The 26,986-nt window shown below is 39.7% G+C and overlaps 2 protein-coding genes across 3 annotated transcripts in view; one reads left to right on the top strand and one right to left on the bottom strand.

Annotated features, from left to right (window-relative positions):
* NMNAT1 (nicotinamide nucleotide adenylyltransferase 1) overlaps positions 1-26,986 on the top strand; it is a 57,332-nt gene that overhangs the window by 1,144 nt on the left and 29,202 nt on the right. The window contains exon 2 of the mRNA XM_059875403.1: positions 26,437-26,605. The gene's annotated coding sequence lies outside the window, so the exon portion shown is untranslated. The remainder of the gene's footprint in view (positions 1-26,436; positions 26,606-26,986) is intronic.
* LZIC (leucine zipper and CTNNBIP1 domain containing) lies at positions 675-26,895 on the bottom strand. 2 transcript variants are annotated; one of them, XM_024976737.2, is made up of 8 exons: positions 26,862-26,895; positions 26,086-26,244; positions 22,840-22,948; positions 21,165-21,300; positions 20,743-20,841; positions 19,360-19,455; positions 18,980-19,061; positions 675-9,853 (listed from the first exon to the last, which is right to left on the bottom strand). In XM_024976737.2, the coding sequence occupies exons 3-8, from the start codon at positions 22,938-22,940 to the stop codon at positions 9,792-9,794; spliced, it is 576 nt and encodes a 191-aa protein (XP_024832505.1). In that variant the 5' UTR covers positions 22,941-22,948; positions 26,086-26,244; positions 26,862-26,895; the 3' UTR covers positions 675-9,791. The 2 variants fall into 2 exon arrangements, with proteins under 2 accessions (XP_024832505.1, XP_059731698.1); XM_059875715.1 differs by lacking the exon at positions 675-9,853 and adding an exon at positions 17,378-17,778.

Below are 26,986 nucleotides of genomic sequence, written 5' to 3'. Positions count from 1 at the left end.
CAGCCTTCCTGCTCCTTTTCTGTCCCATCCTCTTCCACTTCCCTCATTTTTCTTCCCCTTCCCAATGCAAGAAGGATACAAGATACTTTTTTTTTCTGTTATATTCTCTAATGTCCGTATTACTTTCGATTTAATAACTTTTTTTACTTACAATTGAATATTTTATCAAAATCATGAGATTATGAACTTTTAAAGGCCAGAAATAGGTCAACAGTGTTTGTATCTCCCTCAGCATCCAGACTACCATGCCCATAACAAGAGCTAAACCAATATTTCTTTATACAGTTACTAGCTGATTCTTCAAGTTTCACAGAGCTTACCAATATAAGAAATTTACACATTCAAATTATTTTCATGTAAATATTGATGTTTAAACAAATGAATTAAAAGTAAACAACTTGCTTGGTTATTCAAGACAATGTATAAATTCTATTTCAGAAAAACGTACATGCTTAAGGATAAATGTGGAAAACGAATGTATTAAAAAAATGTGTCACTGTGAAATAATGGAAGCTTTTTCAAAATTTTCATAAATATATTGTTTATTGTTCAAAATTACAGTAAGTTCATCAACATAGTCAGGCCTTCATCCCATCAGCTCAGAGTTGGAAAACTCTGCATCTCTAGATAGTAGGATTACTTCAGAATTAACTCAGCCTCTCCCCATCTGTAGTCTTAGAACGAAACACTGGAGGCTTCAGAGGCAGGAAACATCTGCTAGCTCTGACAGCCCAGCCCTGTCTCTGCCCCTTGGGGAACTACTCCTCGCCACCCTCTACCCACCAGAGGTGCTGACGAGATGACCATTTATAGTATCCCAGCCTTTTCCCTCTGCAAAAAAAACAAACAGGGAGACATGAACTCAAGCTGGACCAGTTCACGTGCTGTGTTCTCTGGACCATTGGCTGAGAAGAGGATATGACCTGAGCTGAGCCAATTGGAATCCTTCTCTGAAACTTTGGGTTTTTGGTTTGTTTGGGTTTTTTTTTTTTTGGCCACATAGCATGTGGGATCTTAGTTTCCTGACCAAGGATGGAACCCATGCCCCCTGCACTGGAAGTGCAGACTCTTAACCACTGGACCACCAGGGAAGTCCCTAAATCTTTTTATATTAGAAATGAAGGGAAGCTCTTTCTCTTCTATTGGATCAAGAGCTGCAAGGATGTGACCTCAAAAATGTTTACCACCATCGTCAGCTCATCTCGTGGAAAATTCTGAAAGAATGAGGCAGTGTAACTGGACAGACAAAGGGACCAAGATTTGGAGGGAAGGAAAGTGAAAAGGAGAGAAACTATCATGGTGTGTTCCATGGTTTCAGTAGACCTTGTACCAATTCTGCACACACCATCCCACACTTAAGAGGTCCCCAAATAGGTCTTTCCTTCATCAATAGCTGGCCCTACTCCACTGGAGTTGCTTATACCAGAAACTTAAGCGTATCCTCCACACCAGTCTCCCTTTTCCCTCATATTCAGTCCATATTGTTTCCATCCCCAGATTACATCTTGACTCTCCCCAATTCCCACCATCTCCATTTCTGTGCTCCAGTGTAACCCATCATCAGCTCTCACCTAACTCCAGCACTAACTTCCAAGTGCTAGTTCAGTCTTCCCCTACCATACTCTATGCATTGCCCACAAAGCAACTAGAGGGATCTTCTTAAAATGCACTGATCTTGTCACATCTCCACTATTCAATGAGTTCTTTTTGTTTTCCTGATGAAGTTCAGAATCTTTAGCATGGCTACCAGGCCGTGCATGACCTGGCTCCAACCTGACCTTGTTCCACCTTTGCCAGCTGGGCTTCTGCCACACACAGGCCTTCTCCCTATTGCTTGATCACAGGGTACTTCCTTCTGCTTTGGTACATCTGAGTGTACAGCTCCCTTTGTATCGGTGGCTTTCCCCCACTTCTCTCCCCTTCACCTGACAAAATATTTGGTTTTCTTTGGTCATTCTCAAGGAGACTTTTTCTATTGCGGTATACCTGATTTACAATGCTGTGTTAGTTTCAAGTGTACAGCACAGTGATACAGTTATATATATATGTATATATATACACACACATATACTCACACACATACTTTTTGCTTTTTTTATTGCTGAAAAAAAAGGGAAAATATGTATATGAATATACTTTGGCCACCTGATGCAAAGAGCTGACTCGCTGGAAGACAATGAAGCTGGGAAAGAGTGAAGGCAAAAGGAGTAGAGGGCAGCAGAGGATGAAATGGTTAGATAGTATCACTGACTCAATGGACGTGAATTTGAAGAAACTCTGGAAGATAGTGAAGGACAGAGAAGCCTGGCATGCTGCTGTCCATGGGGTTGCAGACAGTCGGGTACAACTTAGTGATTGAACAACAACACGTATTTTTAATGTTCTTTTCCATTATGGTTTAATGCAGGATATTGAATATAGTTCCCCATGCTAGAGAGTAGGACCTTGTTGTTTATATATTGTATATATAGTAGTTTGTATCTGCTAATCCCAAACTAAAGGAAACTTTTCTTGACCTATACTAGGTCAGCCCCAGTCCCAACAGGGCCATAAATTCCAGGAGGATAAGGAAGTCACTGTGAATCACTCTTACCTAGCACAGCATGTGTAGATGCCCAACAAATATTATTGCACGAGTAAATAAACATGTAAAGACTGCACCCAGGACTTTCCCTCCACTGACAGCCACTCCTATTTCCCCATCTCCATCTGAGACACCAGTGCTCCCAACCCTCTTCTCACTCTTCACTCAGTAAGTTTATGAGTCTATATTTTTATTTTTTCAGCTTTTGGGAAGGTCTCTCTGCATTCCTTGACATAGATGTATCTTTTTTCAGTTCAGTTCAGTCGCTCAGTCATGTCCGACTCTTTGTGACCCCATGAATCGCAGCAGGCCAGGCCTCCCTATCCATCACCAACTCCCAGAGTTCACTCAGACTCACGTCCATCGAGTCAGTGATGCCATCCAGCCATCTCATCCTCTGTCATCCCCTTCTCCTCCTGCCCCCAATCCCTCCCAGCATCAGAGTCTTTTCCAATGAGTCAACTCTTCGCATGAGGTGGCCAAAGTACTGGAGTTTCAGCTTCAGCATCATTCCTTCCAAAGAAATCCCAGGGCTGATCTCCTTCAGAATGGACTGGTTGGATCTCCTTGCAGTCCAAGGGACTCTCAAGAGTCTTCTCCAACACCACAGTTCAAAAGCATCAATTCTTCGGCGCTCAGCTTTCTTCACAGTCCAACTCTCACATCCATACGTGACCACAGGAAAAACCATAGCTTTGACTAGACGGACCTTTGTTGGCAAAGTAATGTCTCTGCTTTTGAATATGCTGCCTAGGTTGGTCATAACTTTCCTTTCAAGGAGCAAGCGTCTTTTAATTTCATGGCTGCAGTCACCATCCGCAGTGATTTTGGAGCCCCCCAAAATAAAGTCTGACACTGTTTCTACCGTTTCCCCATCTATTTCCCATGAAGTGGTGGGACCGGATGCCATGATCTTCGTTTCCTGAATGTTAAGCTTTAAGCCAACTTTTCACTCTCCACTTTCACCTTCATCAAGAGGCTTTTTAGTTCCTCTTCACTTTCTGCCATAAGGGTGGTGTCATCTGCGTATCTCAGGTTATTGATATTTCTCCTGGCAATCTTGATTCCAGTTTGTGCTTCTTCCAGTCCAGCATTTCTCATGATGTACTCTGCATAGAAGTTAAATAAGCAGGGTGACAATATACAGCCTTGACGTACTCCTTTTCCTATTTGGAACCAGTCTGTTGTTCCATGTCCAGTTCTAACTGTTGCTTCCTGACCTGAATACAGATTTCTCACTTATCTATTTGTTTTTGGCTGCGCTGGGTCTTCGTTGCTGTTTGTGGGCTTTCTCTAGTTGCAGTGGGCAAGAGCTACTCTCTAGTTGTGGTGTGCAGACTCATTTATGTGATTTCTCCTGTTGCAGAACATGGGCTTCAGAGCTTGGGCTCAGGAGTTGTGGCACGTGGGCTTAGTTGTCCCACAGCATGTGGAGTATTTCTGGATCAGGGATCAAATCCGTGTCTCCTGCATTGGCAGATGGATTCTTAACCACTGGACCACCAGGGAAGTCCTATGTGTAGCTTTAAACAGTTGCTTTCTGGAGGAAAAAGTCTTTGTCCTCTATGAAAGTCAAAGTGTCAGTTGCTCAGGCATGTCTGACTCTTTGTGACCCCATGGACCTTAACCTGCCAGGCTCCTCTGTCCATGGAATTATCCAGGGAAGAATACTGGAGCAGGTTTCCATTTCCTCCTCCGGGGGATCTTCCCCCAACCCTTGGATTGAACCCAGGTCTCCTGCATTGCAGGTGGATTCTTTACCATCTGAGCCACCAGGGAAGCCCAAAAGCTTTGCGTTGCCCCTTCTATACCAAAGGGATAACTCTAACAGTAAAATTTTCAGGCCAAGTATGAAACAACAGTGGAGCATCAACAGGATACAGGGAAAGAAAACAGTTTTGAAGTAGTTATGGCAACAGTGGCCCTCTAATTATGCCCCATAAGGGGGCCTCCTGCCTACAGGTTGAGCAGGTACAAGGTAAGAATTTGAGATAAAGGAAGAGACTTTGTATTGAATAAAAAGATTTTTTAGTAAAGGAAAAATAAGAACCAACTCTTTGTGTTTTGAAAACCAAATTTTAAACACTAATAATTTCCAGTAATACAGAAGTTTGTCATCCTGTTTACATGTAACACAACTCTAACTTCTCTGTGGACAGAGAGTGACCAAGGCTAAGCGCACGGCTCAGACAAAGCATGCTGCAGCTGTGCATCACTCTCCTTTTTGCCTTGGCAAGTAACTTGTCATCTAATTTTACTTTGGAGATAATAAGGAATTATTAAAGGCCATGATGAAAACATTTTGTAGACCAGTGGATATACATAGTTTGTGTCATGAGTGGGGAATATGCAGCTGTGAACATCTGGCTCACTGCCAACCTATCCCCAGAGTGTTGGTTCCTGTAGCATCTGATACCTACAGTACAGGTTTCCCACGTCACGGGACCTTGCTTGTACTGTGCTTGGGAACAATGTAAAGAAATAATCATTCATTTCTTTGGTTGAATGTTTTGACAGACCAACATGTCTTGTAAAAGTATTTTATCTGTGTAGGCTCAAAGGTTCTAATCATCTAGTAAAGACAAAACAACATAAGGCCTCAGTTTGGATCCAAATATCCAGCCTATTAGCCTTGGATCCTGGGATCCAAGAATATCCACTCTTCTCCCAGTTCATTTATCACCTTTTATTCCCCTTGCTGGTTACTGTCCAACTAAGTATAAAAAATTACCATCCCTAAAATTAAACAGTCTCTACTCTCTGGTAATATATGACAAAACAGCTATCTTTCCCCCCAGCACAAATCAATGAATTTCATAGCTGTAGATGCTGCAATGTTATCAGAGTATTTAGGTATGACTTAAAAGATTGTCCCTGACAAGCAGTTCTTTCCACACCCTTTGGACCACCAGCTTACTGTTGCTAACAAGTAGTGGGGCCTGTTATTATCAAATATTTGTAGCTCTGTGCCTGCCCTTCACTGTTCTGAGAGTAGAAATTTTCAAACCTACCTGAGAGTATAAACCCTCCTATTACACACTCATATGTTTAACTACTTGCTATTTGTCAGACTGAGGTCAGAATTTGCAGTGATGTGACAGACACTTAGTTTTGCATTTGGGTCCAGCAGAGGTTGCTCAATCTAAATGAACTTTGTGGTTTTCTTTTCTCCACACACCGCTCCCCTTATTTTCTTCATAACTGTTCTTCTGGGAAATTACTTCCCATCAGCAGTATTTGTCTCCAGCTGGTGAACTGGATGGGGCTTTTTTTCTTTTTAGTTAATAAACACTAAAAGGCTGAGGGCAGCAAATCTACACCCCGGTGGTGCCAGCTAATGAAGAGCCTCACATGAAAGCTTATGCAAAGGGGAAAGGCAGAGTGCAAATGCCCTGGGATCCAAGATTACCCACTCTTCTCCCACACGCTGCATAACAGACACTAATGATTATTAATTATTTAAGCAAAGAACATGAGAGCCAACACAGGCGGCAAAAGGGAAAAGAAGGAAGCTGCCTTCTAGGAGCTTCTGCTGAAATCATTTAATTAGGACAGGCTATAGAGCCAAGGGAGATAGACCAAGATACTTAATAGCTAAAGAAATCTTTAAAAATCCTCTACCACTTTTTTCCCTTACAAAAAGGAAAAGACAACTTAGGTTATACTTGTATACATTGCTGACAAACTGGAATATGAAGTGGCTGCCACAGCCTGCCCTCTCTGATGGCATCACAGGCCAGCAAGTAACAGGAGGAGACTCAGCCAGGTCTTCACAGGTTCTAGTGAATCCTGAAGCTGTGAGTCCCAAGTCTCCCCTCGAAATATGTCTTTCTTGTTCATACACACTAAGGACACTGACTATCTAAGCTGAAGCTCCATTCGTCTTTTCTCTGTACTAAAACCTTCATGAGCTATTCACTTCAAATTTCAAACATTGTTGGGACTTTCCTGGTGGTCCAATGGTTAAGACACTGTGCTTCCACTGCAGGGGTAATGGGTTCGATCCCTGGTCAGGGAAATAAGATCCTGCATGCCACCAAGCGCAACCAAAAAATAAAATAATAATAATTTTTTCCCAAAAATATTGTGTCATTTCTGGTAGGTTTTACTTTTTCTTTGGATATATCAGGATACCTAGAACAGTTTCTTCCTATTATATAAGCTGTGACACTATTTTAAAAAGTTAAGAGCCCTAAAAGGCACAGTTTGATCTTATTTTTAAATTCTTGGGTGATCTCCATTTGTTTGAAACTCACTGGTAGTTCTGCAGTGCAGCCTTTGCAAATTATCAGTTCCTTGGCAGCTAGTGACATTTCCTCTTAAAATCAAGAGTTTTCATTTCTAATTCCGTAACATTTAGAGATCTAATGCTCATTATTACTGTAGCTAACCTGGCTCTGTGACTAAGGAGAGACTTTGTTTTCCTTGCAGGTGTCTTTTTCTGACCTTGTTCCAGTATTCACATTACCTTCCACTAGGTTCCTACAGAACGTTTCATTTGAATTGATTCAGATCTTTATCAACATTTCACATGTGAGCTATTATGTATCCCCTGACTTTTGTTCAAGCCTAGTGTCTTTAGCCAATTACAGGTCACTGTTCTAAGCAGGGGATAATGCAGTAAATCAGACACATGTTGTCCTTGCCCTCATGATGGGTGAGACATACAACAATGAATTACACACTTCAATAATTCATTGCAATTATAGTTAAGTGCTAAAAGCTGAAATACAAAGGGCTCTGAGGCCATATAATTGGGAACTGGTGCCTTGGGAGTTAAAAATCCACCTGCCAATTCAGGAGATGTGGGCTCAATTCCTGGTTAGGAAGATCCCCTGGAGAAGGAAATGGCAACCCACTCCAGTATTCTTGCTGGGAAATCCCATGGACAGAGGAGCCTGGTGGGCTACAGTCCATGGGGTTGCAAAGAGTCGGATATGACTTAGCAACTAAACCACAACAACCTTGTATTAGGGTCAGGGAGAGCTTCCTTTGGAAGTCCTTTGGAAAATAACATTTAAGCTTACACTTGAGATACAAGTAGGAGTTAACTAAGCAAAGAGTAGAGAAAAAGGATAGCACACAGTGGAACCAGCCCATAACAAGGTCATCAGGAAGAACGAGAGGGTGGTGAGATTAAATTACTGAGAGAGAAGGCTGGTGGCTAGAGTGCAGAGTGATGGGGAATGAGGTCAGGCCCCTCTCATGCAGGAATTTATAGGTCATGCTAAACATTTAGAATTCATTCCCCAAAGGTTTAAACAACGATGTGACATGGTTTGATTTGTATTTAAATAGATGACTATGGTTTCTGCAAGGAGAATGGACTAAAGTGGAATAAGAATGGCACATTAGTGAGTGACTGCTGCATAAAAACCCACCTCGAAACTCAGTGGCTTAGCAAGCATTTGTGGCTTTTGTTCTGGGGTCAGCAAATTGGCTGGTGTGGGTGTGCTTCAGGCTGTGGGTTGACTGTGACTCTGCTGGGTGAGGCTGAAATCAACAGGGTTTAGCGGCAGACTGGGATTAAGTCTGCTCTATATCGGCTTATTCTCCTTGAACCAGAGGCTATACAGGGCACTTTCCTCTCATGATAAACAGTAGAAGAGCAGGGGCCCCAACCCAAACTGTATAAGCACGCTGAAGACATCTCCATAAACACCCCATTTGTCAAATTCAGTCTAATGGCCAGGCCCAAAACTGCAGGATAAGACGGTGTATTCCACCTCAAGGGAAAAAGGTCTGAATAAATACTTGTCGAGTGATACTCCAATATATCAAAGCAGCTATGATCAAGGTATTTTCCATTCTTCAGTTCAGTTGCTGAGTCGTGTCCGACTCATGAATCGCAGCATGCCAGGCCTCCCTGTCCATCATCAACTCCTGGAGTTCACTCAAACTCACGTTCATCCAGTCGGTGATGCCATCCAGCCATCTCATCCTCTGTCGTCCCCTTCTCCTCCTGCCCCCAATCCCTCCCAGCATCAGAGTCTTTTCCAATGAGTCAACTCTTTGCATGAGGTGGCCAAAGTACTGGAGTTTTAGCTTTAGCATTATTCCTCCCAAAGGACACCCAGGACTGACCTCCTTTAGAATGGACTGGTTGGCTCTCCTTGTAGTCCAAGGGACTCTCAAGAGTCTTCTCCAACACCACAGTTCAAAAGCATCAATTCTTCGGCGCTCAGCTTTCTTCACAGTCCAACTCTCACATCCATACATGACCAATGGAAAAACCATAGCCTTGACTAGACGGACCTTTGTTGGCAAAGTAATGTCTCTGCTTTTCAATATGCTATCTAGGTTGGTCATAACTTTCCTTCCAAGAAGTAAATGTGGAAAATAAATTGTAGAATCTATTGCTTTCCCCACCCTAATCCACCATGCCTTAGTCCCCAAATAATTGGTTTCATTTTGCCAAAGCCTTTACTGGATAGAATATATTCCTGTTTTGTCCCTAAGTCGTGTCCAACTCGGATGCAGCATGCCAGGCTCCTCTGTCCTCTATCATCTCAAATTTGAGTTTGCTCAAATTCATGTCCATTGAGTTGGTGATGCCATCCAATCATCTCATCTTCTATCACCCCTTTCTCCTCCTGCCCTCAATCTTTCCCAGCATTGGTCCTTCCAATGAATATTCAGGGTTGGTTTCCTTTAGGAATGACAGGTTTGATCATGGATCACAACCTTGTGAAGGGGCTTGCATAACTCAATGAAGCTATAAGCCATGCCATGCAGGATCACTCCAGATGGACGGGTCATAGTGAAGATTTCTGACAAAACGTGGTCCACTGGAAAAGGAAATGGCAACCCCTCCAGTATTCTTGCCTGGAGAACCCCATGGACAGTATGAAAAGGCAAAAATGATAGAATATAAAACTATATATATTATCAGTTTAGAAAGGCATAGTAGAAACTCAGTTTACAATGGAAAAGTCTGGCACAGTGCTATGTACTCTCATCACTTTTCAGATCTAATTTATTTTAGGAGGTGTGGGTTTTTTGTTTTTTTTTTTGCATTTTATCTTTCTTAAAAAAAATTATTTGAGAAGAAAACAAATCTGTTTCCCCCCAAAGTCCTGATTTATGTCACATTATTGTGCTCAGATTTAACTAGGATTCATTCTGTTTTTCCCTTCTTACAGTTAGGCACGCATTCACAGCAACAGTCCTGGATCTCTAATAAGAAGCTAGTCTTGCTGTGTGGACATCAATATTTTTGGTGGGGTGTGAGGCTGAGGAGAGGAGAGTTCATGCAGCTTGGAAGCAGCCCTGGGGAGTGAAAGTGAAGCATTTTTAGCTGAATTCAAGTGGAGGCAATTCACTTAAAGAATCCAAAGGCTTTAGCAGTATCTTGGATTGACTTTAATGAGGAGTTAGACGGAAATAGCTACAGGCTCCAGGGGGCAGCCCAAACCTATTGAGGATTCCCTCCTGGGAGATAAAAAGGCGCTCACAGGGCTCGCATCATGAAGTGGTGTCAGCCTCTTCTATGCCCCTAGCACAGTGCTCACCATGGGAGTGTTTCTGCTCATCTTTACTAATTGGTGGCTAACTACAGACAGGACAGAAAAGGACGCTTATTTTTTACTAATAAGTGAAAAAAGCTTTCTTAGAATAGAGCAGACATGCTCATAGGGAAGAGGAGGCAGGAATCCTCAAGCTAGCATACAGGTGACATGCGTGACTTTTTAAAGCAACTCTGAGCAGGCAATTTCCACTTAATTTCTTTTCAAAGAAGATATATAGAAACAGCATGCTGAAGGGGCTGCAGTGTCTGGAAAAGATAAAGGGGATGGTTGTAATTTGCCTTCCATTTCTGCTGCTAATGACACCCTACTGAGACAGACTATCATATTAACACACAAATTCCCACAAATCCAGTAACAACCTTTCACTAGGATGTCTTGGGTTATTACAAGATCTCTTTAGCACAAATTATATCATTAAAGGAAATTTAACAGAAAAGGTGATTTGCCTCACATCCAGGAAAAGGAAGACAGGAGAAACAGAATTGTAAGCTTTGCCCACATTATTTACTCCTAGTTAATTTATGATTTTAATTTCCTACTACTTCAAATATCTAGATACGGATACAAGCTTCCCTTAGTCAAATCAAACACACATGAACTGTAGTCCACCAGGTTCCTCTGTCTATGGGATTCTCCAGGCAAAAATACTGGCGTGGGTAGCCATTCCCTTCTCCAGGGGATCTTCCCGACCCAGGGATCAAACCCTGGTCACCTGCATTAGAGGCAGATTCTTTACCATCTAAGCCACCAGGGAAGCCCCAAAGCAAACACACACCTTCTTTTTACTTAGTATTCTTAAAATGTATATTTAAATATTTTATATAATTTTAATGAAAATGGCATTAATTTCACACAGTTCCTTATACTGTAGCTTCAAAGCAATTTAAATATTTAATAACCATCCTTCACAAAATATCTACATGAATATATAGAAGTGACTTAACAAACTGGGGCCAAAGTTAAATATGAAAGAGTGGCACAATTAGGACTAGAAATGCAGTGACAGGGTTCAGAGGACACACCATCCCACGATATGGCACCTTGGCACACTGAATATTTTAAGCTGAAGGAACTTGAGAAATGGCATGAATAGTACTTTTGACCTTCCCATGAAGCAGGTCACAAAACCCTCATATGAGATGTACCCTACCCAACACCTGAAGGAAGGAGCATCCTTACCTTCGAAGACGAGACACAGAAGAACTGGAACAAACAGATCTGGCTGTTTCTCTCAGTTTATTACACTTAGCTCACCTTTGTTCTATCACATTTTCCAAAGACTTTTCACTCGTCATCAAATCTAGCATGAAAACACTCAGGTTTAATGGTTTCTCTAGGTCTTCCATTTCCTTATGAAGGCTCCCATGTCACATAACACTTACAGGAAATAAATCTGTATGCTTTTCTCCTGTTAATCTGCCTTTGTTATAGGGGTACCAGTCAAGAACACAAAAAAGTAGAGGAAACATATTTTTTCCTCTTCTATAGGAGTATTCTCGCTTTCTCTCCATTCAATATTCTCCAAAACAACGTAACCTTTGAACAACATGGGTTTGAACTGTGTGGGTCAACTTATACCCAGATTTCTTTTACTAAGTACATAGTACAGTACTACACAATCTGTGGTTGGCTGAATGCATGGATGCGGAACCATGGTTACCAAGGGCTGACTGTCAAGTTATACATGGATTTTCAACTGTGCAGAGGGTGGGCACTCCCAACCCCCACATTGTTCAAGGGTCAACTGTATTTTAATGCGATATAATTTTAATGATTTGATTTTATAATTTTAGTTTTTTGCCCCTCTGAGCAGCTTGCAGGATCTTAATTCCCTCACCAGGGACTGAACCCAGGCCCACAGCAGTTAAAGTCACTAGAAAACCACTGAACTCCCTACAAGATAGATTTTAAAATGAGGTAAATATAGATGAAAGAGATCATTTAGTTCAAATTGTACAGATTAGAAATACTTCCAAGCGTAATCCTCCTTACAATATGTGAATATACATCTGAAATAATGATTCTAAGCACCCACCTAACTAAGATAGAGTAACAGATTGGGTGGAGGTTTAGGTCTATTTAAAACACGATTTTATCATTATAAAATCAATCTCTTGGTGATACAGTCTGACATCTAAACCTCTGTTACCATATAAACACTTAAGAGTCTTATTGTTTTTTAAAGACTCTATCCAATATGCATTTTAGAAAATTTAACAAAAAAGAGTTAGGTAATGCCTGTCATGTATCAGCACTCAATAAATGTCTGATGAAGAATAGACGACATCACAATCAGAAGAGGGAGCAGACAGAAGAATCTATCCTGGCTTCCACATAGGGATTATTGTTAAGATTTCTCTAGAACACATTCTCTTCACTTTCAAGACCTAATCCTCACCAGGAAAAAGTACATTTTGGGTTTTTCAGACCAAAAGGGCCTAGTATCCACAATCTGTCCAGTACTTTGTAACAAAATTAGCCTCGCATAATCAACCACCCTCTCTGGCAAGAGCAGCACCATGGGCGGGTCATCTGAGCCAGCACTGTGGGAGCAGTCAGGCTCCCTGGAGGCAGGCACACACGAGTATACACTCACATCCCTCATCTCCACCCCAAGCGCACAGGTTAGAGACAAGAGTCTACGTTTTCTTTCCTGAGAGTGGAAAGCAGATTTAGGTTCTATCTGCCATGTACTCTTACTTGCTCATATTTTCTTGCAGAGGAATAAACAATGCACACTTCTGGAAGGCAGAATGAAAAGAAATGCCACAAAGCTGAGGTTAAGGGACTGAGATTCTGTCTGTTTGCTCCAAAATTACAAATGCTCATCTCCTGGGTAACTATGAAACAAAAATATTTAAATCAATGAGAAAAAGCTCAGAGGCCTTTGTTTGTTTTGGTGGTTCAAACACAATGGAAGTTTATTTCTTGCTTCCATGAGTTTAAAGTGAACTCTCCTGATTGGTGGGTGGCTCTCTTCCAAGCACTGACACAGGATGCCAGACTTACTGCTTCTTACAGTTCTTCTATCTTTTAAAAATTTATTTATTTTTACTGAAGTATAATTGATTTATAAGCTCAGAGCTTTATAAATCAAATCTAAGGTATAATTTACCAAGACCTAGAATAAACTTGTTGTAAAATTTGAGGTGTTAACAAAGTTTAAAAAAAAAATTAAGGGAATTCCTGGGCACTCCAGTGGTTAGGACTCTGCATATCTACTGCAGGGGGCATGGGTTCGACCACTGTTTGGGGAACTAAGAGCCTGCATGCTGAGTGGGGCAGCCAGAAAAAAAAAAAATCTTTTTAAAAGATGAAAAAAAAAAAAAACCCCCACCACATTTTCTAAAAACATGGTCAACCATGGGATTAAGGCAATCACATATAGTCTAATCCAGGCCAAATATCTGCTTTTACCTAAACCACTTATCTCTTTGATTATCATCAAGGGTCACTGCCTCAGTTTTCAACCTGGCCTGGTTTATGAATACTGTGGGAATAAGGCCAGGCCTAAAGAATCTAGTTTCCACACAAGCCAAAAATGGGGTGGGGGGGGGAGGGGGAATCATTGAACTCTTTCTTATAAGAAAGAAAAGTCCCATGTATATATATGACAATTTAGCAGTAACAAAAAAAAAAACAGTACTTGAACTACTAAGACATTTTAGAGTAAACAGACAATTAAGATTACAAACTTTTAAACCATGTAATGAAATTATGACAGAAACACACAATCAGAGGTTCTTCTGGGAAGGCTTCAGAAGTTCATGGTCACAGTTGCCAGCATTTGGGGCAGAGGACCTGTGACTGATGCATAATCTTAATAAGAACTCTTACTAGCATTATCTTCTTCTTTTTTAATCCAAAAGAAAACCAGTGGCTCTCCTTGACCTCCTTTATAGAAAATATTTTTATTTGTTTATTTTTAATTGTAGTCCATTGTCTAAGGCTGCAAGGAATCTGATGTTCTCAGAGGAAAACAACCAAGCATTAGGAAGCTACAAACTGATAGCCTCAAACCTCTCCAGTGGTCCCTCTGCCTGGAACAGCATGGAATTTCCACTGTGAACTCTCAAGAACGCCACTAACCCCTTGTATTTCAGGTCCCTTCAGCAGCTCAGTCTCTCCGCTTTGCTGTTAGTGTGAACAGGGAGAGGGGCTTTCAAAAAGAGAGTGAGGGTGTCAAAAGGCCATACCTAGTAGAGCTGTATTTCTAATCTCCTTTTTCCAACTTAATGAAAATACTAAATACTAGTTTCCCTAGTTTAATTCTAAGGCCACACAGACTGGAAGCAATTACAGCTTGTTCATGGGGGTCTGTGGGAATGCTGACAGTTTAAATTTACATATTAATGTCTGAAAAACATTTTGAGAAGGAAAGAGTGTTTTTTGGTCTTGGTAATGACTAGAATAAGAAAAAAATGGACGGGAAAGTGGTTGAAAAGCTCCAGGCAAAATGGTCCAGGTTTATTTTTGCTGTAATACTTTCAAACTATCTACCATTCACTGTAATAAGACACTCTTCTAATGGTAGATTTGCTCAGTCTTTTATTTTGCCTAAGATGATCGTTCTTTGGCTGAGTGTCTTCAATAAAAGGCCTAACAACCAAAGTTAAAAACCCATCTGTTCCAACTCCAACTCGTTCCTGGGGACAACTCATTCTACTGCTTGATTTCTTCTTCTACCACCCACCTAGAATACCTAACTTACCACTCACCAGGTTTAAAAAAAAGCAAAACATTGAAACAGAAATTGTTTCAAATTATATTTCCTTAAACAGCCAGGTTGGACACTTGATCTCTGGAATTTAGTGGCAACCCCAGTTTTTTGACAAATGCAGGTATTCTTTTCATTAAAGTATTAGTTTGACCCAAAGATGTCAAACAGCCACCCTAGCATTAGTTATTGCAGTCTAAGACCTCCCAAGAGGTCTAAAAAACCAGAAGATTAAATACAGCAAAATATGAATATAAACATAGTTTACAAGTCATTTAATAACTACAGTTATAGAGACTTTTCAAAGTATTCACTTTTCAAATTACTCTAAACTGATACCAAATTTGTGAAACAAAATATATCATATGGCTCTTGAAAAAACTGTTAAGTGGTAGATTAGCTCCAATGTAAAACATCTTTCTATATTAACAAAGAGAGGGCAATGCACAGTAATCCTATATAGTGGGTAGCTCCCACTCAACTGAAGAGAAAAATTAGGCTCAAAAAGATTAAGTAACCTACCAAAGGTCACATGGCCCTGACTGACAGTGTCTTGCTAGGCACTGCAAACCTGGCCACTCTGAAAGGAAGATTAATTTTAAATTGAGTAGTAGTCATTACTTACAAAATGAATACATTATTGTGATAAATGGCAAAATGTTTCACTTAGGTTAGTCTTACAGAAAGTTTAAGGGAAACCCAAAGTTTAAGGACTCCAGATTCATTGAGGCCCCTTTCAAATATAAAATACTTCCAATTTTCCTTGTCCTACTACTACTGAAAGGGAAGGGAAAATATTACTATGAATTAAAAAAAAAAACCCAAAACACCCAAAAGAGCAATTCTGTTCCTAGGTACATACCCAAAAGAAGTGAAAGTAGGTATTTAAACAAATACTTATGCATTAAAGTTCAGAGTAGTGGTAGTTTAGTTGCTAAGTTGTGTCCAACTCTTGCAGCCTCACAGACTGTAACCTGCCAGGCTCCTCTGTCCATGGGATTCTCCAGGCAAGAATATTGGAGTGGGTTGCCATTTCCTTCTCCAGGGGATTTTCCTGACCCAGGAATCGAACCCAGGTCTCCTGTACTGCAGGCAGATTCTTTACCACCTGAGCTAGCAGCAGCACTATTCACAATAGCCAAAAAGTAGAAAAAAACCAAATGTCCATCAAGAGATAAATGGATAAACACAATGTGGTACCCATGCAAGGGAGTATTTTCAGCCATTAAAAATGAATGAAGCACTGATACATGCTACAATGTGGATTAACCTCAAAAATAGTATGCTCAGTGAAAGAGGCCAGACACAAAAGGTCCCATACTATATACCACCATTTATACCAAATGTCCAGAATAGGTAAATTCAGAGATAGAAAGTGGATGAGTGATTGCTAGAGGAGCGAGTGACTGCTTAGTAAGGATGGGGGCTCCCTTGGGGGTGATGAAAATGTTTTTGACTAGATAATGGTGATCACCACACAGCACTGTGAGTGTACTGAATTGTACACTTTAAAATGGTGAATTTTATGTCATGTAAATTTCAATTCGGTTAAAAAGAACACACAGAATAATGAAATAATGATGACTGACCACAAAGCCCTAAACAAATAGCAGGTAATCTGCTTTTCCTTAGTTTGTCACAATTTAATGAGTTTTGGATCATCATAAACCAATACATAAAAAATTACTCATTACAATTTCCAAATAAGGCATTAATATAGCTGAGTTCCCCTAATTTGTCCAGTTGGCAGAGCACCTAGGAGATTTTACAGTATACAAGAAGCTTTAAACGTTTTAAGAATGTTTTTAATTTTTAAAAGAAAAAGAATACTGAGAAAAACATGTAAGAATATAAAGTGGCCAGAGCCTGGGAAACAAGCTGACATACATACATATGTGAAAATCTACATATTTGAGTGTGCAGAGAGACTAAACACTCAGGGAAACTGGCTACTCCTTGGAACTTATTCTGTGTTTCTCCAAAAACTGAAGAGTAAATAGTAGTTTACGGTCACCACCCTCTGGGTTTCAGCAAAGAGGTCACACACAGGGAGGGCCTTGAGCTGCCATTTCCAATTGCTTCCCTAGTGAAACAACGCAGGAGGTTAAGTCACCTCAGGAGACTCGCAACAGGGCTCCCATTGTTCCGAGCTCAAAACTCAGAGACACAATGGGCACCATTCATACCGAGAGCTTACAGGCTGGAGAATGGTCCCTCAGTGACAACTTATTGGGACACTGAATTTTCATAAACATAGACTTGTACAAATATGTCTTAATTATTTTTTAAAAGCAGCACAAAATAAACAAATAAAACTCAATGGACATTACACTGACAGGACACCCAAGTCTTATCCCCAGCTCTGTCAGTAAGACTTCGAACAAGTCACTTGCTCTTTCTGAGCCTCATTTTCCTTGTATGTAAAATGAAAATGATTTCTAAGATCACATAGAACTCTAAAATGCTATGAACATATATGAGGTCTATTGATGTTGCTACATTATTTACTCCAACAAGTGGGGATAAATTATGAGCAGGAAAGAACTGTCACTTCACATCTTTTCATTTACTATTAGCACTTAAGAACAGGGAGGTTTAATAAAACAGGCAGAGACACTGTTTTCTCTTAAACAGACAAACTGTAATGAACAAGGTCCATGAGGCCTTCCATCCCAACAAGGCCAGAATGACTGAAGCACGTATCCCTACACAAAGCACAATGACGAAGGGCATAAACAAAAGCAGTGAGTACGTTTTTCTGTCACCTTTTCTTAGGTTATGAATACATTTCATGAATCTCTTGACTTCTCTGCCATAACTCTAACTCCCCAGAAGAAAAATACCATTTACAATAAGAATGTGATCAATGTCCCAAGCTTTCACACCATATCATTTTTTCGTTTTTTCAACCTCAAAACTTGCCAGAGCAAGAACTTTGTCGCCAGAGCCTAAGGAGAAAGACACATAATAAACAAAGATGTCATTTCAGATGCATTTACAGTTCCAGGTAAAGAAAGGAAAACCTATCACATTGATACTAAAATAGGAAATAAAATGAGCTTCTATTATTGGTGCATTATCCCTAAACCTTCCTACTGCCATCCCAATTCCCTTCCCTTGCACAAACAACTCAGCTACACAGGCAATCTTTAATTCAGGTATGAAATAGAACATGTAAAATCTTAATTTACTTTTATATTTACATTTAGCTGACAAAGGTTTTTAAAACATTAGGCTATACTAACATGATTATTTTTAAAGTATTGGGAAATAAACCCATTAAAAGAGGTTTATAGAGAAAATAATTCTGGTTTCGCTGCTAACTCAAGAAAAGACCATCATTTTATCTCACCCACACCATCTGTCAATCTGAAGCAATAATTCACGTCCAGCTTCCAGAAATACAAGAGTATGGAGAACAGTGTGGAGATTCCTTAAAAAACTGGAAATAGAACTGCCTTATGATCCAGCAATCCCACTGCTGGGCATACACACTGAGGAAACCAGAAGGGAAAGAGACACGTGTACCCCAATGTTCATTGCAGCACTGTTTATAATAGCTAGGACATGGAAGCAACCTAGATGTCCATCAGCCAATGAATGGATAAGAAAGCTATGCTACATATACACAATGGAGTATTACTCAGCCATTAAAAAGAATACATTTGAATCAGTTCTAATGAGGTGGATGAAACTGGAGCCTATTATACAGAGTGAAGTAAGCCAGAAGGAAAAACATAAATACAGTATACTAACGCATATATATGGAATTTAGAAAGATGGTGACAACAACCCTGTGTACGAGACAGCAAAAGAGACACTGATGTATAGAACAGTCTTATGGACTCTGTGGGAGAGGGAGAGGGTGGGAAGATTTGGGAGAATGGCATTGAAACATGTAAAATATCATGTATGAAACGAGATGCCAGTCCAGGTTCGATGCACGATACTGGATGCTTGGGGCTAGTGCACTGGGACGACCCAGAGGGATGGTATAGGGAGGGAGGAGGGACGAGGGCTCAGGATGGGGAACACATGTATACCTGTGGCGGATTCATTTTGATATTTGGCAAAACTAATACAATTATGTAAAGTTTAAAAATAAAATAAAAAAAAAAAAAAAAAGAAAAGAAATACAAGAGTACTCACCAAGGTCTGTAGAGACTTTCTCAAATTGGCTGAGAATAGCACCTGCGTTTGCTGACAAGAAGTTCTCATCATCTGCAGTCAGCTAAACAAAAAAAAACAAAGCCCAAAGGACTGAGTTCAGATGTTAACAAGTGGTTCTAGGAACCACTGTTAAGAATGTCATAGGACCACAAACTAAATTACAGATCAAGAAGCTATATACTAGGGACTTCCCTGGCGGTCCAGTGGTTAAAGACTCCATGCTTCCACTGCAGGGGGCACAGGTTCTAGCCCCAGGAACTAAGATCCCCCAAGCCAAGAAACCAGCGGGGGTGGGGGTTCTATACCAAACACTTCCCACTTTTTCCTTATACCTAATATATTCAATTAAATACAGATACCTTCTCTCCAAGTTTCCTGAGAGCTGTAAGTATCTCCACTTTCTGTTGAGTATACAGGTCTCTTGCCAGCTTTCCTACCATGAGATCTCTATCCATCTGTAACAGATGAATGTGAAGCATATGGTATTTAAGTTAAAAAACATTCTTTGCATAAAATCAAGCTTTTCAGATCTACTTCTTTAAGAAAAGATCCTTTACTGATTAATATTATAAAAAACTATAGAAACAATTCAAGGTAAACATGATAGGAATGTTCTCACACAGTTCTAATATATATTGGTACTAATCATCACCATGGTCTTAGTTACAAACTCTACTAAGGAATTAGTAGGTCAACAGCTTCCTTTAAAGAGGAGCTATCCTCTAAGACCAAGTGTGGTCTACAGGCCTGAAAGAGACAAGTGGTTACAGATCCCCTGGAGCTTTGATTAAATATCACCTCTACCACCAGAGACATGGACAGCATGTACTATGCCTTGGTACTATTCTATGTACATAGACACACTGTATTAGTAATAGTGCACATACACACATTACTCCATTTAAACCTCATAACAACCAGAAGAGGTATCATTACTGCCTTTTTACAAATGGGGAAACAACAAAAGAGACCGAAGAAAACAACTCCGCCAACATCACGTATGTCCATAGTAGAGCAGGGGTACAAATTCAGCTGATCTGTCCCAAGTCCATGCTCTTAATCACTATGCTATTAAATTACCAATGGTTGCATATAACTTATTAACGTCTTAATTATATTCATGTCTATAAACAGACTTCCTCAAGTATCAGGTTTATAAAGATGTTTGAATTTCTTAGATAGGGAAGGCCACACACACATAAGCACTGGTGCTACTAATGAATGCTAGATGGGATTTCAATTCAGAGTTCCAGAACTAAATAGTAAAACTTTAAATGTGGCGTCTTAGTAGAAGCAGTCAGTAGCAATTTCAACTGCCATATGCTGTTTAAACCTCTATATTTGTTATCAATAAAGGATTGATTTTGTCAGGAAACTGTGGGTGTGGCTCTAAAATCAACTGACCAATTTTTAAAAATAAGACTACTTTTTAGAGCGGTTTTAGGTTCACAGTTAATTGAGCAAAAAGGTACAGAGATTCCTCATACATCCTTGCCTCCCCCACTCATGCACGGTCGCCCCATTATAAACATCCCCTACCAGAGTGTATATTTGTTCCAACTGATGAACAAACACTGACACGTCATAATCACCCACAGTCTATACTTTACATTAGGGTTCACTCTTGCTATTATACATTTTCAACTGACCAAGTTTTAAACTTCAGAATATCACACTGAGCAAATTCTTGGGCTGAGAAAAGAAATACACAAAGTGATTAGATCAACTGAAAGAAACTTTACCTCTGCTAACCTTGTCCGAAGCTGACCTGGTTGTTTCTTTGCAAATAACCTGATGACCTCTGGGGTTTTAAAGGCCTGGCTGATAGCTGCCTGGATAGCCTAGAAATACAAGAAGGTTAAAAAAAAAAAGTTCAACAAATCAAGTATTACAATATTTGATTGATAGGTCTTCTAATAAGTCTTCTTTGTTCATCAAATACTGTTACAACTTTAATTTCCATTTGCTATTTCCATGCAAGTCACCAGAGTAAAATAAATAACTAGATGAAGATCCGGAAGCAAATGCTGTTTTATCCATCAGTAGACATTCCTCCAGAAGTTAAGCCCTCAACAGGGTATATTTTCTATTAATATTTTAAATATACTTACTGAGAAAAAAACCACAACAAATTGTGTCACCAATGTAAGTAAATTATGCTTACCAGTTGCATTCCACTTAGTTCGTCGACCAAAGTCATATTTCCAGACATAATTTTCTTCAGTGAATCATTAAATTCACTTAGTTGCTCCAGAGTTTCTTTTTTGGTTTCTTCATATTCATCTGTATCAAGTTCCTCTCTGAAGTATAGTGGACATAAGACCAAAAAATATAGAGTTTCAAGAGAAGAGAAAAAAAATATCAGTATTTATACACCAAGGTTTCAAATACATATATATATATATACAAAAAATATGTTGGTGGAAAAAAGGCTGAAAGGAAATATATCAAAAATACATCTAATGGATGTGTTCAGATACTACTTTGGGCATTATCCCGCAACACTGATAACCTTGTTTTTTTTGTTTTTTTTTTTTACCAAAGTGAGGCATGCTTAACAAACTACAGAACTTCCTTTTAGGCAGTCTCTGAATCAATGGTATAACCTTAGGCAAGATATTTAAATAGCCAAGTCTCATTTTATTTATAAGCTGCAGATGATAGTATCTTCCTTGTATGAAATGAAATATGAAAAGTTCTTGGTATAAAATAGGTATTTAATAAATAGTTATCATTATCATTGTTCAGTCGCTAACTCATGTCCAACTCTTTGCAACCCCATGGACTGCAGCACGCCAGGCTTCCCTGTACTTCACCATCTCCCAGAGTTTGCTCAAACTCATAGCTATTGAGTTGGTGATACCATCCAACCATCTCACCCTCTGCTTCCTCCTTCTCCTCCCACTCTTAATCTTTCTCAACATCAGGGTCTCTTCCAATGAGTCAGCTCTTCCCATCAGGTGACCAAAGTATTAGAGCTTCAGCTACAGCATCAGTCCTTCCAGTAAATATTCAGGGTTGATCTCCCTTAGGATTGACTGGTTTGATCTCCTGCTGTCGGAGAGCCAGAGAACGTCATTTCCATACAGGTTCTGAGGGAGTTTCATTACCTACTCTGTGATCCCCTATCAGGGAAAAGGCTAGCTGAAGATTTTTCTGGGTGAGGAAACTCACCCACCATCACCACCACCAGCACAACTGTTCTCTAGCCCACCTGCCCCTTCATAGCCATCAAAACATTAATGGTGGGTAAAATTTTATGTACTTTGAAATACAACAACAATGCAGTACTTGCCATCTGGGTAGTCCAAACAAGCCATTTAATAAACATTTACTAGAAAAAGAGCTCCTATATATCAAGTGCCTGCTTTGGGCCAAGCATTAAGTCAGTCTCTTCATCTGTGATGTTTACAACAATCTTCAAGGTTGTTAAAAAGGCAATGAGCAGTCTTAGACCTTTGAGCAGTTAATGGTGAAAACACACACCAGAAAGTTCAAGTAATACTTTTTCAGTTTGATACAAGGCAGGGCTATTTTAAATACTGAAGACAAGATGGGTGCTGTTATTTCCATTTCACACTTGGGGAAATGGAAACTCAAGGTGGTTAAGCATTTTGCCCAAGTTCGCACTCACTTTGTAATTAAGCTAAAGACTTTAATATCCCAGGCTCTTTAACTCTAAAACCTATACTGAGTTTAGTTGTCCAGCAGACAAAGCACTGTGAAGAACATTACAGGGGAAACCAGAATCACACATAGGACTGCACACACAGAGCTTATAATCTAACTGTAAAAAAAATGCCATTTTACAGCATAGCAGTATACAATTATACTATTACCTGCATTCCTCCAGGTCTTGTAATTGCTGCATTAGTCTATCCAACTGTTCTTCTAAATTCTGCTTTAATTTGCTTGTCTCTGTCTTTCCTCTGGAAGCCATTTTAATCTCTAAGGAGAACAATAAACCCACATGCAGTACTGGTTATTTGAAATGATTCAATATAGCAGTGCAATTTAAACTAGATTATACTCTTTCTGAGCTACAGGTGTGGGGAAGATAGCTGTGCAAAGAAACATAAAAGTTTAAATTCATACAGTAGTAACACCCCCACAAAAATGTCTGGCAGTCTTAATTGACTTCACAAATTAATTAGAAGTTTTAACTATTGATCTATCTTACTAAACAAATTTGATAGATGAAAATACAGCTTCATAAGGAAACAGATCAGGTATGACTCTGCTCCACAAGATTCATTTTAACATCCTTTTTCATTCTCAGTAAGTACACTCCAGGACTCAGAATTCTCCTAGTGTTATCTTGTTGACCTTTGTGTACATTTACCTAATGACTTGTAGGCATGAACAACTTTTGATATGAATTTCTTCTCTGGAAATGTGCCCATTTTTCTATGGGATTATCTTTCTCTTATTGATTCATATAATATGGATATAAAGTCTGTTTTTATGTTGCAAATATCTCTTATCTCCTGATTCTAAATTTTACTTATGGTATTTTTTGTTATGGTAAATTATTATTTTTAATGGCCAAACCTATCTTCTCTATGTCTTCTTAGTTTTGTGTCCCATGAAAGCAGGCTCTAACCATACAAGATTTTCAAATATATACTATTTTGTTTTTTGGGGGGAGGGGCAGAGGGTTCTGTGCCACAGAGCTTGCAAGATCTTAGTTCTTCAACCCGGGATTGAACCTGAGCCCTGGCAGTGAAAGCACTGAGTCCTAAGTACTGGGCCACCAGGAATTCCAAAAAATATACTATTTTGTATTCTAAGACTTTTATAGATTTTTTTTTACATTGAGTTCTTTAAGCACCCAGTTTTTTTTTTTTGTTAGTGCTGTGAAATAGGGATCTTTAATTTTCTTTCAAATGGATAACTAACTGCCCCAAAACTGTTTTACTGGTATTTATTTATGCTACCTTTGAGACTCAATAGAAACAGACTGTTTCGTTGACAATATTCTGGTCCTAAGGCATTACTTTGCTATTTTATTTATTACAACTTTAAAGTTGGTGTACACAGATGACTGATAAGGAGTTACTTTTATTATTTTGGGTTTTTTCCTCCAAATTCTTGGCTGTTCTTGTACATTTTCTCTTCTAAATAAATTTAAGAATCAGCTTGACAACTAGTTCCCAAAATTCAATTGAAATTTTGACAAGAGTTACATTAAAATTAATATGGATAAAACCTGAATCCTTGAAATTTGAATCTTTCAATTATGCAATATCTCTCTCCAATTACCTAGGCTTTCTTTCATGGTCTTTAGTTTAAAAAAAAAAAAAAAAGTGTTACTCACAAAGGCTTTGAACACTGGCTGTGCTTAGATATTTTGTATTTTTGTTAATATTGGAAATAGTGGTTTTGTTATTACAATTTCTCTTTTCTAAATATTTATTTATTTGGCTGTGCCAGGTCTTTGTTGCAGCATGTGAGATCTTAGTTGCAGCCTGTGAGATCTAGTTCCCTAAGCAGGGATTGAACTCAGGGCCTCTGCATTGTGAGTGCAGAGTCTTAGCCACTGGACCACCAAGGAAGTCCCTGTTATTACAATTTCTGATTATTGCTAAGGAACAGAAAAGCTCCTGATTTGGTGTATTGATATTGTATGCATTTACTTTAACATTTATAGTGTTTGAGTTTTTCCATTTACAGAAATTACTCTCACATTCCTTTTAGGAAACATTAATATTAGGCATATTCATCAAAACTTAAATCCTAGGGTAAATTTTTTGCTTCCCTGGTGACTCAGCTGGTAAAGAATCAATCCTTGGGAAGATCCACTGGAGAAGGGAACAGCTACCCACTCCAGTATTCTGGCCAGGAGGATTCCATGGACTGTATAGTCCATGGGGTCGAAAGGAGTTGGACATGACTGAGCAACTTTCACTTTCTTTCTTTCAGGGTAACTTTTGAAAGCATTTAAAATTTTCCTACACATAATCATTTCCAAGTGATTCCACATGCGGAACTTTAATGAAGGAGATTCCTTATATGATATTCAAAATAGGATGCAATCAGTGAAAATCTCAACTTACTACTGCATCTTTTATATTTTTTTTACTGTATTTAAAAAAAATTGGCTTAAATCATCTACAATCATGAATAATAAACATAAATGAGCTACATTATAGCCAGAATTTATTTATAGCCAGAAATTATTTATTATAATTTATTATAGCTTAGTTCATGTATAATAGGTTAGCCAAAAAGTAATTTACTATAACTATGTTTCATGTATAATTTCTCCTGGAAATACACATTGAAATTTTATTTTAAATCTGTTGAATTTTTCAGTGTAAGTCAAGGGAAACCTAATGTAAAACAAAGTGTCTTTTCAGGCTTAATTTCCTACAGTTTAACCACACTGGACTACTTGCTGATTCAAAGCATATCATCCACTTTCATCTTTCTCTTTTGAGCTTGTATTTTTTTTCCCCTACTTATCAAGGCCAAGTCATTCATTCTTCAAGGTCAAATTTCACCTTCTCCATACTGCCTTCCTTGGTTCCCTCCCAGTCTTTAGATTGTGAGTTATTTGAGAATAGGGGTTTACATTTTCTTTACACACCACCACCTAGCACAATGCTGGGCAGACAGAAAGTACTGGATAAATAAACGAATAATGAGAATTGACTGCTTTATCCACTGCATTCTACATCTTAGTCTCTATTAAGCACTATATCTGATTTGAATTATATGTGATTTCGTTATAGTTTGTGGTTTGTCTGTTTTCCTCTCCAGACTGTAAACTGAGAGCAGAAAATTGAATCTGATTCCTTTCTTAGACTCTTTAGCACTTAATACAGACTAGATAGTCAATAACTGAATGAACTGTATAAAGGCACGACATATTTTAAGGAGGTAAGGGTATTTTAAAACAATTTCAGGGAAGATACAAACTCTTTAAAAACCCTACCCTGATGCTACATTATTTGAGATTTAGCTCAGAAAGATTAACTCGCGGGCACCACCTAGTATTCAATAAAGGTGGTGCACCTTTTACCAAAACTGCAAAATTACTCTCAAAAATTAATCTGGAGAGGAAGGTATTCATTCACGCTCACCTGTCTCTTAGTACTCTTAACTCTGCTCAGTGCTGACCGGTCTCAAATGGCATAAACCTCCAATTCTTGAAGTTCCAAGTGTCTTAAACTTGAGGAAAGCGAAACTTCTCATCAGGACTAAACAGGCTCAAAGTTCAAACCACCTAGGGGTGGAGTTGTCTAGGAAAAAGGAAACGATTAACGAGTGGTTTTATTTACTATATATAAACGTGGCCTAAAGCAGTCCCGAAAACTCCTCTTAGGCAGCCAGAGAATATAACACTATCTCTCTTTCGAGGAAGACTTCAAATGGGCGGTAGGGGGTTGGAGAAGGGGGAGAAACCCATTTTCTTTCGACTGTGTCTCCGGCAGTCGTTCTCAGGCTTTTCTGAAATCGACGTGGGTGATAGTGGAGAACCCCGCACCCGGACCTGCCTAGATGGAAGATGTCAAACCCAGAAGCACGGAAACAGTAAAGGTGGTCGCACAAGTTTTCCCGCCTGGAAATGAGCAGCGTCCGGACCTCAAGCATTCGGACGCGGTAAGGGAGCAGCTCCGGTCACAGCCCCAAATCCCACTTCCCACCGGGGAACTTAAAGCTCCCACATTTGGGTCCTGCGGCGGCGGGCTCGACTAGGCCCGTTTGCCACCAGAGGTCGCCGGGAATCCGCTGTCCCCAAAACTCTTCCGCTCTTCCCAGACCAGAAATTAAACTACCTCCTTAAGGCCCTCGAGGCCCCCTCTCCACCTCCGCCTACCCGAAGGTTCCAGAGTTAGGAGCCAGGGGCCCCGCCTACCTGAGGGGCCCAGCTCGGCGGACGCTTGCAGGAGGAGCACTTCAGTCAGACGCACGTACTTCCGGCTTCCCGGAGCCAATGTGGGTGCGGCCGCGGGTGTTACCCTCATTGGCGTTCGGGCTGCG

Source organism: Bos taurus, chromosome 16 (assembly GCF_002263795.3).
Source record: "Bos taurus isolate L1 Dominette 01449 registration number 42190680 breed Hereford chromosome 16, ARS-UCD2.0, whole genome shotgun sequence".
Classification (NCBI taxonomy): domain Eukaryota; kingdom Metazoa; phylum Chordata; class Mammalia; order Artiodactyla; family Bovidae; genus Bos; species Bos taurus.
Note: the sequence above shows the minus strand (reverse complement) of the source record. Positions and strands in the feature narration are given on the sequence as shown.

Bases quoted from the DNA above. Each gene is read 5' to 3' on its own strand.
- LZIC (XM_024976737.2), bottom strand. From the start codon at position 22,940: ATGGCTTCCAGAGGAAAGACAGAGACAAGCAAATTAAAGCAGAATTTA. The intron at 20,842-21,164 runs GTAAGCATAATT...TTGTATTTCTAG, and splicing joins AACTAAGTGGAATGCAACTG to GCTATCCAGGCAGCTATCAG. The intron at 19,062-19,359 runs GTATCTGTATTT...TTTTTTGTTTAG, and splicing joins TCAGGAAACTTGGAGAGAAG to CTGACTGCAGATGATGAGAA.